The sequence below is a fragment of the Mustela nivalis genome, assembly GCF_964662115.1.
Source record: "Mustela nivalis genome assembly, chromosome: 6".
In the NCBI taxonomy this organism is placed as follows: Eukaryota; Metazoa; Chordata; class Mammalia; order Carnivora; family Mustelidae; genus Mustela; species Mustela nivalis.
The window spans coordinates 64,114,031-64,129,186 of record NC_139025.1 but is presented as its reverse complement, the minus strand read 5'-3'; the positions used below and the strand labels follow the sequence as shown (position 1 = coordinate 64,129,186).

General features: G+C 36.2%; 1 protein-coding gene across 4 annotated transcripts in view; it reads left to right on the top strand.

The window, feature by feature from the left end:
* AKAP6 (A-kinase anchoring protein 6) overlaps positions 1–15,156 on the top strand; it is a 464,347-nt gene that overhangs the window by 366,812 nt on the left and 82,379 nt on the right. For all 4 annotated transcript variants that reach the window (XM_082737844.1, XM_082737845.1, XM_082737847.1 and 1 more), the window contains one exon: positions 14,713–14,859. In XM_082737844.1, coding sequence (XP_082593970.1) covers positions 14,713–14,859 — 147 coding nt within the window. The remainder of the gene's footprint in view (positions 1–14,712; positions 14,860–15,156) is intronic.

The following is a 15,156-nucleotide window of genomic DNA, read 5'->3' as shown; positions in this document are numbered from 1 at the left end:
AAATCTAAGACTTTGTTTTAAAATGGCACATCTTCCAGAGAGATCTGAAATTTCACACAAACAAGATCTGTTTATTTCTTTAAATATATGTGGTGGGTAAGTGGTGAGGATATCCATTGTCCCTGATTTACAGATGGGATGACCACAAAAATATGAAATAACTTCCCTCAACAGAGCAAGCCACCAATAGAGCAAAAGCAGAAGGAATAGCCACAGAGAAAATGGTGCCCATTGAGAGGGCTCCCTTCTGATGTGCTTAGAGAAAATCCTCCCAATCACAAGGTTTGTACCTATTTCGTCTTGAGAAGTTATCCAGTGTTATGGCTAAAAGCTGCACTGAATGGCCACATCCTGGTACTTCTGGGGTTTTTTGTTTCAATCTCCACTTACTGAATTTTTGCAGCTCTTACACTAATTTTTAAGTTGTCAGTATCATCTTCTTTCATCCAATTATTTCAGGGGACCCATTCACTGAAAAACCTTCTCTCCAGCTGTGATCTCCTTCCTCTTCTGCAACATTCTCTACTTTTAGGTATTTTTTATGGTTTATTCTCTGTGGACTAGTTATTATTTCCCCAATCTGGTGAAACTTTTGTAATTTCCCCTATTTCCTTATTACTTTTTCTATATCAGTCTGTGTATTTATTTCATTTTGTCCTTTAAATCTTTACTCCTTCCTCTTTCTTACTTTTATTACTCTTGTGATTGGACAAACACTCTCTCTCTCTCTCTCTCTCTCTCTCTCACACTGTGTTTCTCTTTGATGGAGCTATTCTAATAAATGTTTTTGAATGTTTATGGAAGACTCCCTTACATAGCTGGAAAAATGCTCAAAAGCTCTTATCATAACCACTGTTTGCTCTTTATAGTCTTAGTTTATGCTAATGAATTTTCACCTGTACCCTAGATCTTCTTTAAACTGTGAGCCATCATTCTTCTGAACAACAGGTGTGACTATCACTGAGAGCCTGTCTGCCCTTTTAGCCTCAACTTCATACTACTAAAAATTTGTGGAGGTTTGGAGGATGAACTTAGATCAAAATTAATCTGGCCATAGAAGCTCCAAGGGTGGGGTTCTCAAGTGTGTTTTGACTACTCTGAAGTCTGTTTGAATGACATTCTTGGCCTTATTTATTTACCTTATACTCCTAAGGCCTACCAATTTTCTCAGAATTCTGGACTGATTTCTAAAGATGCTTTTTCAAGAATGACAGCATGACATAGCAAACTAAGCTGAAATTCCTCCTGAAAGTTCTGTTTCTGAGTTTTAGCGATGTCTTACTGACCTTGGGCAAGTCACTTAGCTTCTATGTATCAATTTCCAATCTGTAAGACAGAAGTGATATTACTGACTTTCCCCATGGGCTTGTCATAGGAGAACAAAAAAGAGAACAATCCATTGAAATGACAGTCAGACTTTCTGATGCTGGAACAATAAACAGTGCTTAAAGCCTGAAATCTCTAAAATTTATTTTCTGAAGCTCTCTCTCTAGTAAATATAGACATGTACCCTCCAAGAAATCAAAAAAAAAAAAAAAAAAAAAAAAAAAAGAAAGAAAGAAAGAAAGAAAAAGGGGCTAGAACAGAAAGGTTTTAAAATCCATAGTATATTGCTGTTGGAATTGGAAATTGGACCCACCTCTTGCATGTGAGTTAAATATTATTGCTCTGAGAAAACACTGAATTCCTAAAAGGTGTCCTTAAATATTTAAAAGGTTTCTGTCACCTTCCTCTTTTCTTTGATACATTTCTATAGAAGCTTTTCTTGGGTTAACCATTCCAGGCCATGGGAAACAATTAACTTTATTCACCGTTTCTGTCTAAAAATTGAGAATAATATTTATGTGTTGGAGATTGTGATCAAAGAGTTTTTCTCTGAACATATGAAGTTCAGAGATAAATGGAGGCAATCACATGCTACTCATTTCTGTGTACTATTAGTATATCTGACATATATTTCAACTGCTGATACAGGCTTACTTGGTCTTTTGTTTGGAAGAAATTCAAATGAATAAGTATTTTCCAACTTCCACAGCTAACCCATAATGCTAAGAGTTGCTATGGATAAAGGGTGAAGAACACACGATCCCTGACCATATACCCCCATTGTAGGAACTTATAATCTAATTCTGAAACTACATTCATCCTTATCTGAAGTGAAGGTACCAGAGTACCCTCAAAAAGTGGCTGGCCTAAGGCATCAAATATTTTATAATTCAGGGATTTGGGTGGTCACCAAGAAAAACTCCATGGCATTTTGGTTCTATTAAGATTATGGATGTAAGAACCCTTTAAAAAGTCAGAAATACACTACAAAGGAAAAAGTCTTGATGTGAATATATAATGGTATCATGGCATTTCCTTTGTGTTTTGGTAGTGGACAACTCTGGAAATGCTTTGATCGGCTCTGTCTTAAAACCTAAGACATGGTGAGTTCTGGATATCATGGTGAGTTTCTCAGTGCTGGTGTCCGTAGTCCCTGAAGAATGCCCACGTGCACTAAACTTGAAAAGATAGCTTTTGATAATGACATTATGGGGGGGGAAGGGTAGTGCTTTCAGCCTTCACTTAGACCACTGATTCTGTAGATTTCCGAAGTCACCGTGTTCTGCAGCAATCTTTTTGATAAACTACAATGGCTACAGCACTCTACCTCTCATTTTTCTTGTCATCCTCAAAGAGAAAGCAAGATACTCTCCTTGAAGAAACATTATCAACAGCATTAACATGAGAAATATATAGTCTCTTCCTTATGAAATTAATTTGGCATTATTTTTGAGGTGCGCAACATCTTGGCAACTGCTTTGGTTTAAAACTCTGTGATTTGGGAAAAGCACGTTTCAGAATGTTTAATTCAGCGATACAAAAGGCACTAATGAAATATGCATGTATGAATTTTATATCATATTAGTTCCCTCTTTCTTGAAATCTGAATAAAAGCCAAACATCTGGATTACGTTTGAAAAGCCTGAATTTCCAATTTTCAGAGAGATTCAATCTATTTTGACATTGCACACTTAGCCTTAACATTTACAGTGTGCTATTAACATTACTTGCAATTGAAAAAAAAAAAAGTCCAGATTTAAACAAACTTGGTGCCTCCTAATGCTAAAAATACATCTATATTTGAAATGGCTGCTGCTGCACAACTGTATATGTCCATGGTTTAGGCTTCATCAGCATTTCTATTATAAATACTTGCATTGAAGAAGCCTATAATTCAGCTATAGAGATATGGGGTAAGCTTTGATATATAAATTCTCCCATGGTTGTATATTAAAACAACAAACAGCAATTCATATAATGCTTAGTTTGAAAAAGTACTCATTGATTCAGTGTTTACTGAAGACCTCAAATATTCAAGGTACCCCATGACTGGCCAGAAATGGAATAGCCCTCATCCTTTGAGAGTTTATTCTTCAAATATAAGATAGATAATAAGATTTCTGTTTTTATACATATTTGGGCATATTTTGGCAGCAAGGCTAAAGGCAAGTGTATATATATATGGTCATAATTTAGGGAAGTAAATAGATATATCAATGCTTTATTTCATTTCATGATCAGAGTTTATCTAAGATACAGCTGATCAAGTTTTAAGGGGTAAAGTAAGAAGTTCCGTGTCTACACAAGAGATCAAGGAAAAGAGAAGAATGTGACACCGTCTTTGAAGTTTGCATAATAGTAAGCCTTCAGTGGACTTTAATGTACTACACTCAAATTTTTATGGGATTTCTTGTAGTATATTGTAGGTAAATCTCATTCTTCCTGTGACATGTGGAGAACAGCTAAAGTCAGGAATTTCCTTTTTCTCATCTTATTTTGCTTTATTTTTTAAAAAATCCAGCAGATTATAAAGTAGTGCCCAATGAAACAAAAATAGATGTGTTTCAAGGCATTTGTTTAGGTCAGAGGATGGAAAGCAGAAGAAATAATACTTTTAAATTGGCAACTTTTTAAAGGAGAAAACTGAGTTTCCATTACATTAATTGCTGCTCCTTGTGTCTTTTTTCCATCCTACATTACGTGCTCTAACAGATATTACATAATTGCATAACTATTCTTACTATGTGCTGACATGACATTACGACAGCCCTGATATGGTGCATCATAATGAAACCGTAATTAGAACAGTCATGATGTATTATGGCAATGATCCACATCGTCACTGAAGTGCATTGGAATGCACAGAAAACCCATTGAGATGTGCAGATTTTCAACATAATATAGCACAACCATGAAGTTTCATAGCATGGAGGAGAAATTGCCATTATGCCCACACTGCTGGCAGCAAGGGTTATAACACATTTCTTCAATCTGTTGGAGAAAGTTCTGTATTGATGGAAGAAAATTTTTGAGAGTGCCATTTGTGAAATTTGTATCCTCAAATCTACGGGATTGTTGAAATATTGACTTAACTGCATAAATTCTAGTGAAGTTTCCCATAAAATGTTTACCAAAAAAAGGACCCAAAATGTTTCATTTACTACTCAAGTTCAATGAAATGCTTTTCTATGGAAGTACAGATTGAAGATGATTTGAGGATTTTCATTTAACATTACCTTTTCTTCGAATTTTCCGTGTCCCATCTTGAGCTCTGATTGAATAGCTTTACGTTTTATGTGGTTGTATCTCTGCTCCCTTGTTGTTCTCCTAGGTTTCTCTACATGTGAATCTTATATGTGAGTCTTGTTCTAGTAAGTGTTGTCTTCTCCTTACCTTGGTGTGTTTTGGTCTTGACATCCCTCCTTTACACAGAGTAATATCATCATGATGGTTGATTTGGCAATGTGAGGAAAGAGCTCAACTTTCTAAAATAGAGAGGAACTTTAGACTTTATTTTCTAGGCCAGCCCTCATTCAGTGCCTCATTATGTCATAAAATCTATCAAGTACACTTCTGGTCTCTACCTGCATACCCATGGTAAGTGGGAACTCCCCATCGCCCAAGCTCCATTCCTACTTATTCTTCAACCTTTGATCCCATGCCTGACCTCTGAGACCAGATGAAAGAAATTAATATTCTTCTATTGAAAGCCCTCTAATTTTCCAAGTCTACTAACTTGTCCTTCCCTCTCTTCTCTCATCTTCAACTCTTACTTACCCTTGGCTGAATATCTTCAGCTTCTTCAACAGCTTGCTCCTCAGAGAAGCATTGAATATTCTTCCTTCTTTGAGTGCTCTCCTTTGGACATTTTAGACATTGTCTAAGCCCTGCTTAGAAAATGAAACCCAACCAGATCCAGGACTGCAGGTTTGAGCTTAGTAAGTCACCATCAAACTGATCTGTTGCTTTTCTTATTTATAACCCTATGTTTGTCTCAGTCCAGCCCCAGATCATACTTCCTTTTTTATATTTACCTTCCACTGTCTGTTGACTTACTTCTATTGTTTATGCAGTTTTTGTATTTTTATTTTTTATTGGTGGGAGGTTATTATCTCAGGCTTGACTTGTCTTGTATCTCCCATTTAGATTTAATCTACTATGCTAGCATAGTAGCATAACATAGTAGCATAACAGTATCATCATAAATAAATATTGTGAAGCAGTTGCCTATGAATTGGATCCCACTCAGAGACACAGTTTGGCCTGTACAGTGTTAAAAAGTTTTAATTCAATGTATAAAAATGAGGAGATTTCACATGAAAATATATATTTCTGTCTTCTCTTAAACATATATCCCTGTTCATACAGAAGCCATCTTGAAGCCATATTCTCAACATAGGAACCGTTGACAGAGCTGGGTAGTGATTGCCCCTTTTGGATGGAAGTTGGGTTTTCCTACCCTCCACAATCCACACTACTTCTTCCATTTTCCCCTTCGCTGGGATCAAATGTTAGTAATCCTCATATTTTTGCATTTTCTTTTAGTAGAGAAAATAGCTCTCTTTTTCCAAGACATTAGCAACAATTAGAGTATGAAAGAATATGACTTACCTGTGCTCAACTCACCTTCTTTCCACCAGCTGCCAGGCCGTAGGGTACTGGATCTAGCTAGTACTGAGTCAGAAGAACTGATTGTTAAATATTAAGGAATTTTGTTGGCAGTAGCAACCTTTGGTAGTTTGGAATCTGCCATGGTTGGAGTATTTATAACAGGGAAATCAGCAAACCCTACAAATCAGGGCTTTTTTTTTTTCTTTTTCTTTTCCGCGCAGAGATCCAGTTTGCGAGTATACCACTACGTTGTGTGTGTTTGAATTCCTGCTCTCTGAACTAAAATATTTATTATTCTTCATTGATCATTGAGATTAGTATAATCTGGCATTCCAATCAACATGCCATAAACATATTTTGCTTCTGTGTATCATTAATAAAAATATCGAATAAAACCAGACCAAAAAAGAGCCCTGTGGTGTAACATACCCATGAAACCATCATCTTTACATAAGTTGTTCAACTGGTTCTCAGGAAAACTTGTACTTCTGTGCTACTAAATGATTGCATCCTTCTGCTCACTTATGCTTATGGAAAATCAAATATACCTGATCTAGGAATTCACATCCTTGCTGTAGGGATTTAAGTCATTAGATTTTGGGTGTCTGTTGTTAGCAATTTAATTATGTTTAAAATCTGGTTAGTAGTGTAGTAAATAACTGGTATTGCTACAAAATTGCATTGAGAAGGTAATAGGATTGAATTTCTACACAAGTTGACAGTCAATTAAAATTTCCATATATCCAATGAGTTAGCCAGTTCTTGGCCAAGGAGCTAGAACAAATGCCTCCCTCCTACGCTGATCACTTCAAAACAGGCAAAATTTATAATAAAGTCAAATCAAGACTCAATGCATCAACTAAAACATGAGCTTGGCTTATCAAATATAGATCAAAAGCAAGAGATGGACTAGAGAGCACCCACAGTATTTCTTCCCTAAATTCCTCTATTTTTTTTATTGTCACTGGAGGAAAAATAACAAATTAAAACCTCCTTACTGAATTACTGTCCTAAACCAATAGATCCATGGGGCTTGTTCAGCTAAAAACCACAACAGACTTTGTAATGCAGTGATGTAATCTTGGCTTTGTGTCATTTATATTCAACCTAAAAAAAACAAAACAAAACAAAACAAAACAAAAAAAAAAAACCAATTTTCCTGAATAGACAGGCTGACAACAATATTGTTCGGTGTGGGTTTTTATTTGGATTCTTTCCAAATGGTTCACATGCCTTCACAGTAACACATCATGCTTGCTTACGTTTTTTGCCTGAATTCCAAAGTTTGCCCCTTTTACTAGCTTTCTATTTTTCTTTTAAGGTCTCAGTTATGTTTGTAAAACTAACCAGCTCCACCACAAAATTAGGATGTATCTTGCAGAGTGCATTCATTTTACTTTTTGCATATTTTTCCCGAGGTCATGTCAAGGTTAGTTTGAATTCCATCCTACATTAAGACTTCTTTCACAGCTATTTAGCTCGGCAGCCTACTCCCCGCTGGGGTCTGCCCCTTGGGCACGTCAAAGCTTCAGACCTGACAAATCACACACAGATGAAGCTGTACAGTTTTTTAAACAGTTTCATCAGTAACTTTTTTTTCTTTTTCACTATCCTCCTTCATTTTGAGATTTTTTTTCCCTCTAAATTACCATTTAAGGAATTTTAAATTCTATTTGAAATACTTTGTTTTCCCTCAGAATTGCAAACCAGCAATATCATTTATTTTCTAGTAAATCATACTAATAGCCCTCCTAGTCACCAAGACTACAGACCAAAAGACCCGCTCACTGTTTCTGACTAGTATAACTGTAATTCCATTGTTAAAAATCTATTTGTAGCAGGAAGCTTAGTGTTAGAAAGGTGGCTACATCTACCGGAATCAGGGAAAAAAAAAAAAAGTCAACCTTAAAAATGCATGGAGTTTATGACATATTATGGGTTGAGCCTGAAAATGTTTCTCAAATGGTTTGTAATATGCTCTTATCAGTATTTTAGCAAATTGTGAAACTAATGGTGCAACTCCATTTCCTGTTTAATTGATGAAGTTAAAATGCTTGGTTGCTAATGAGTGTATTAGCAAACAATGTCCCCTAGACAGGCTTAAGTAGATCAGGATTTTTTTTAAAGCAGCTTACAGTCCTTATTTTTATATAACGAAAAAAATTGGCTGCCACAAAATTGCTAGATCAACTGAAGAAATGGTGTAATTATTGCCGTATAGTCATTTTGGCAATGTCACACGGCCAGATTATAGTTTTCTAGTTCTCACACTAGAAAATAGTTATTTTCTTTTACAAACCGTAGGCTTTTCCTACATTTTCACTCAGGATAAACAATACCTGAAGATCTTAACTGCAGACTAAGCAGAAAACTTAGAAGTGAAAAGAAAAAATATTTGAATGATTCTCCTCTCTTTGGTCCTTTTTTACAGTTAGCTCAGTATGAAAGTACCCAGCGAAGGGGTCCATAAAGGTTGCCTGGTTGAAACTAATTAAAGACAGGTCTAAATAGAAAAAGAAAAGAAAAGGGGATCAAAGGAATTACATTAGGTGTCAGGACTTGTTTGGGGACATTTTATTTAGGTTTTTGTAATTCTGTCCCAGGCAAAAGCTATATTCTAAAAATGTCCATTTTTTTTGCCATAATCCCACATTTGCGTTATTTTTGCAATAAGATATGTGTCAACAGGCAAGCATCTTGAAGAAATCATTTTGGCATTGGCGCATTAACACATTATGGTGAAAAGAGAGGCTTGTGCTTTTCACGCAGTGCATTTCAGTCTTCAATTAATGTGAAAGCACTACAATGCCTATGCAACTTCTCTTGCCTAGTGGTGCACCATTTATCATTGCAGTTTTACATTGACCTTGACACCCACTTCATTAGAATAAAGATTGTCTACCATTTAGGTTACATTGTTCCTCTGCACAGAGACCCCATGCAAATTTCTGTTCAGATAGAAGAGCTGCGAGGCTGTCAGAGGTCATCTGCATTAAATGATTGCTGCTATTTTCCAACTGCTTCTTTTCATTCTACTCAATTCAGGCTAGGAGGATCAATCAAGTCCTCTGCCTGAAACAGTGGGACTGCTGGGAATATAACTGTTTTGGGTAGTAGTGGATATGCCCTAAACAGTATTAAATATTTAATATAAACTCATTAAAGGCCATGCAAAGGCTTCAGAAAGATAGCAGATTTATAGGGAAATCTGAGGGGCTAGAGAACCTTTTAAAAATAAATAAAAGAATAATAATCAATTTTATAATTTTTGAGAGTAAGATTACAATAGTTCTAGGAACTTAGTTAGATCTCTGTGGAGACTTCTTTCTGACCCTTGACATAGGTGGGGAAGGGACCAGACAGGTGGGCTGGGGGTTCTTATGCAGTATTTTACAGGAAATCAGAATGAAAAGTTTTCAGTTCTTGATGTTTTTATTTTTCTTCTATAACAATGAATTTTGCCCTGGGTATTTATTTTCAAAGGCTTGGGTATTTGTTATGTAAAAGAAATGATTGGAGAAATAAGTTGCCAGGTTTCCTACTTAAGTTTTCTGAGTGATATAATTGGAATTAAATTATTAATGGGAGATACTTTAAAAAAGATTGTTTTATGATCTTCTATTAGGGAATTTGCAATTCATTTTAATATTTGTAGTTTGATTTATATTAAAGATAATGCAATCTATGTCCAATTAACAATACATGGCCAATGTAATGTGATTTCCAGATCATGCAAATGGAATAAGCTGGAAGAGGGGGTAAAACTCAATTCTTAACCTCAGATGTAATTTGCTGTGCGAGTTCTGGCAATTTTAAATGACATTGCACTTTTTAATTTTTCCAAAGGCTCAGCAGCAAATTTATCCCAATCAAGAAAGCCTATTATTAATTTACAAGGACAATTGTAGGAGTCTCTATAATTTCACTGTGCGATTATTCGCCATAAATTGCTAATGGTAAAATACAAAGAGTTTGCAAGAAATAACGACTATTATTTGTCTTGGGCTTGAGCCCTCTTCTGTCTTGCACACCTTCCTGAAGTGATGGTGATATTGGCTCCATGTGAAACTCACGCGTGGTGACGGGCTGGACACTGGTGTTCTGGAAAAGGGGGCAGCGCCCGAGCTACTGCAGGGACTCGCTGGCCTCTAGCAGATTCCTGCACTCGGGGGCATGTACAGCTGAGCCGTGGACCCTGGACTTTCATGTAAAAAGACTCTTTGTTCGCCACTGAATGGCATTAGGCATGGACTTGCTGAGGGGCCACCATGAAGCCTCGCATGAGGAGGGCAAACACTAGCCAGAAAGCACAATACGGGAGTCACAGACAGACGCATCTCTGTAGTTTTGTGCAAAAATGCGCATTTTCACGTACCATTTTACCAGTAGTTTGGTGATCTGGTATATTCCTAGCATATGCTTTCTGGTAAATAGGCTGAAATACAATTTTTTCCCCCTTGCTGTATTTTCTCTATCTTTCTGTTGTGAGTTTTCGAGAAAAGGAGATTATGCTGGATACACAGGTGTTTGTGGTATTACTTTGCCCTGGGAAAGATACTCAAACTTGTTATTCTAATAACTAAATCATTCTCCTTGCCTTAACTCTTCCTAATAGAAAGTCACATAAAGCTCAAAAATATGGCTTAAGATATAAATGCTCCAACCCTGAAGACACAGATTCGGACAGCCCTATTCTAATAATCAAGAAAACTCTTTGGTTTAATTCTTGTGTTTTCTCGTAGCCCAAACTTCACTCTCTGCTCAGCAATGTCTGGTCTCTTTTCAGCATAACCAACAGAAGCACCATACAAAAGTCTTACAATGGATGTCTTAATCTCTCTGTGTGCTTTTAGAGCATTATTTTGAATTCCATCATGCTGCCTTTTTTCTTTCCTCTTCTGAAGTTTTATTACAACAGCAGAATTCCCAGGGAGCTTTGGGGGCAAGGTTCACATAATATAGCCCTGAAGTTTTGCTTAGGTGAAATCCATCCCCCCAATCCTGGCCATCTTTTGATGATCTTTCTATTTCAAAAAGATTCACTGGGTAGAGTCTTATAGCATTAGCTGTATGTAGTTTATTTTCTATTTTTTTTATTTACCAGACAGTGAGCATCTACAACCCTTTCATGATGCTTTCTTTCTCTGACCTCACAGTGACAAGGCATCTTGTTCTTTAACATTGAGGGAGGCAGAAAAATGCTTGAGTTGCTCAATGTGTGCCTTCTATACCAGTTTCAAAATGGCTTATTCTTCTGGTTTCCATGGTGACAATTAACACTGTTTCAAGGCATTGTTCCAGTCTCCATTTGGGCAGAATTTTTGGTGTGATTTTTAACAAAAAAAAAAAAAAAAAAAAAAAAAGATTTTAGGAGGGAAAAGAACCCTTAGCATAACTGTCAAAAAAGTTATCTCAATCAAGTCTTTATGCATTTCTAATTATATTTACTTCAGAAATCCCTGTTTTTATAGGCTTTGTTTTATAATTCAATTTTAGCACTTGTGTTTTTATAAAAAGTAAGCAATGAATAAGGATTTCTAAAAACTTCTTTAATTTTTGATTGAAACAGGAAGCTAGTGTTTGTGGTTATTTTTAACTTTGTTTTTAAAGTTTTCTTATATACCTTCTATACACACAGGAGTGACATTTAGGATAGGAGGGGGCTGCATCTTTAATTTAGATCATTCACGTATCTATTAGGAGGCTTCATTAGTCAAAATTGAATTGGCCAAGCAAATACACTCAATAATGTAAATATGCCCTTTCAATAGAGTATATTTTATTTTTGACTAGACAGAGAGGCCCACAGCAGGTGCTGTGGGGAAATTAAATACGGGATGCTTATTTACCTTAGCACTCAAGAAAAGCCATCTGACTTTAACTTTGTTAATCTCATTTTTGGCTATTGAAGAGTAGTCTCTATCATAATATCCCCAGACTCTAGGACACAATGAGGCAGCCTCTGCTCACTTACTGCTGTGGGTGAAATGAATATGAAGATTAAATTATCCTTTCACCACAGGAGAAAGTAGCCTACTTGATAGGATGACTGAGAACTGATGGAGCTGGCAGTTGATTCTCCCCATCTAAGGCTATGAAAAGATGTTGAAGAGAGAAGAGTGAAATGTCTTGAGCCTCAACAAAAACTACCCTCCGGCATCGTTACATCCATATGTGACTTGAGGTCCTAGATTGTCCTAGATTCAACCTTCGGAGTGTCTCAAAAATTAAAATCAATATTTTTGCCTTAAATTACATGACATTCAAGTAGCTCTTGTGCACATACCAACAGACCTAACAATTAGCTGGATTCTCTTAGCTTTCATAGTTTGAAGGCATTGTCCATCAATCACATCTTTAATCAAGCTATTTATATAGTAGGTTACATGGTGACCCGACAGGGAGCATACATAAATACAAGGGTTTTTAGTGTAATAATGTTTTAGAATAGCTGTTGCCGGGGCTACTTACTTATACCACGTTTCTTAGAGAAAGTTATTTTATTATGTCTAAAATGAAATTAATTGCTTTTTATATTTTTTATTATTACTAGATTATCATTTTTATGGGACAAATCTAAACTATTCTCTGCCTTGACTGATCCGCTGTGTGGGAGCCGTTAAAAGTTGGGGTAAAGAGAGGGGATGGGCTTGTCATAAGTGACAGTGATAACTGGTTGAAGCTGCTCCCAGGTGGCACAGCCCGAGGACTCCTTCTGTCAGTGCACGTGGCATAAGCAAAAGATTTGAATAGGATTCTTCTGCCTGCCTGAAATGCTGGTTTCCCCAATATTATGTCAAAGAAGTCTTACCAGATTAATTATGTAAATCTTTGTCAGCCGCATCATCTTTAGATGGGAATCTGATTACAGAAAGCAGATTGCCCTCTCCTCAATCATCACTCTGATAAATAAAACACTATCTAGGTTTCTAGAATACTTGTTGAGTCTTTTGTCCAGAAAACTCCAGCGGCCAGTGTGTTATTTAAATATTGGAGTGACAGGGTCCTGGTAATCACCTGGCATTAGAAAATGCAATCAGAATCTCCCACGTATCGTGGGTCAAATTCTGGAGGAGCTCTAAAAAAATTCTTAATTTTTTTCATTATGCATATTCATGTAATTTTGGGCACTTTGACACCCTGATCAACATTCATTAATACTATGAAATGCTTTAAATCACCTCATTTGAAAGATTTTGTTCTGTGATCCACAAATGACTAACATTTGGAGAAGTTTACATAATACAAATGATGTGCATGTTTAGTGTAAATGGAAGATTAAAATCGGAAAGTAAAAGTATGCAAACATATGCCCATAAATACTGAGGGTCTATTACCCAAAACAAGGAGCTCACACCTTCTTTTCCTTTAAGCTGCTTCCAATTGTATTTTAGTTTGGGGTCTTACAGAATATCGTGTTTTCAGAGTGAATAACATGCCTGGGCCTGTTTTGAACTTGGCTAATTTGCTGCTTTGCCCAGACAAAAGCTTTTCTGATTAGATCTGATAATGTGCTCATCTTGGCTCAGTTAGAGCAATGGAGCTATACTACCAAGGGCTTCAGTGGCCCAATTTATACACCTCAAAAAAAAAAAAAAAAAAAAGGAGATTGCCATTATATTTTGGAAATGTGCTAAAAAGTCGTAAGATATGTGTAATATTTTAACCAGAATCTAGTTTTCTACTCACAGGTGATTTTCTGTGTAGTACATTTAAAAAAATATAGCCACAGTCATGTATAGTTATTCGTAATATAAGGCTTTCTAACTATGAAGTTATCCACAGAGTTATTTGAAAAAAATCACTGTAGTTAGTGCCATATTAAATGGCACTTAGATTATCTCTAGAAAAACATCTTCTAGCAGAGACTCACCTGGCAGTTTGTTAGAATACAATGTATAATGGGGGAGAAGTGTCTGTAGTCAATTATGATGTTTGGGGACATTTTATGGTCATCAGTAAAGAAGCATAGATTTGTAACCATTTCCAAAGCACTGGTTTGCTCTTTTTTTCCTCTATATGTACCTTTTATCAAGCCCACACAGTTTTTAAATAAAAGAAAAATTGGGGGGGGGGGTGGCAAGTATTCACTGAGAATGCAGGATGAAAGTCACACAATCTTGGGGGATCCTTTTATTTGTACTACCCTATACTACCAGTCCTCTGTGGGGCGGAGATGAGAGATGGGCAGCACTCTGGAGCCAAACAGTGACTGAAATTAACTGTAATATTAAATCCTCTTGGACCAGGTATTTTCCTATGTGGAATATTTTACATTAAAGATCAAATGTCTATGTAAACTTTACTTTAAAATGACATAAATCAGTCAGTTAAGGTGGCTCAGTCAGTTAAACATCTGAGTCTTTTGGCTTGGTTCATGATGTCCTGGGTTGTGGGATCAAGCCCCAAGTCAGGCTTCTTGCTCAGCTGGGAGTCTGCTTGAAAGATTCTCCCCCTCTGCCCTTCCCCTCCTTGCTCTCGCTCTCAAAATAAAATGAAATAAATAAATCTTCAAAAAAAAAATAATAAAATGACATAAATCTTAGTCAATTAAATGGAATTCCTTGAATGTTTATGTATGTGTGAATATACATGTTTGAACTGTTTTCGGTGAAATTCCTCACCTTCTGAAGGTACTTAGGCTTAGCCTCCCCATACATTTTATTGGAAACAAAAACTTTTAACAGCCATGAGCATCAATAACTCTGTGCTCAAAGATTTTCTAAGAACACCTGTCTTCCTAATGATATCTCTCCTTCTCTCTTCTCGTTTTAGCGATACAGTGTTGAAATGACCATCAGGGACCTGAAAAAGACGGAGCTGCTTAGTAAGGTTGAAGCTCTGAAGAAAGGTGGCGTTTTACTACCAAATGATCTCCTTGAAAAAGTGGATTCAATTAATGAAAAATGGGAACTGCTTGGGGTATTTGCATTTTTATTACTGTTTGTAGGTTATGTGTACATTTTTTGTGTAGTGAAGTACTCTATCTGTCTGATTTCTAATTTGAAGCACAAATATCTCTCTCTTTCAATTCACTACCTACATTTCAAACAAGCTATTTATGCTATTATGAGGGAAAAACACTGCTTTTCCTCTTCTGTTGATTTTTTTTTTTTTTTTTTTACTCTGAGCTTGTCTCCTCTCAGATTTTAATAATTTTGGTTCTTTAATACATAAAAAAGTAAGTAAAATATGCCATGTATTATGGGTATGCACCAA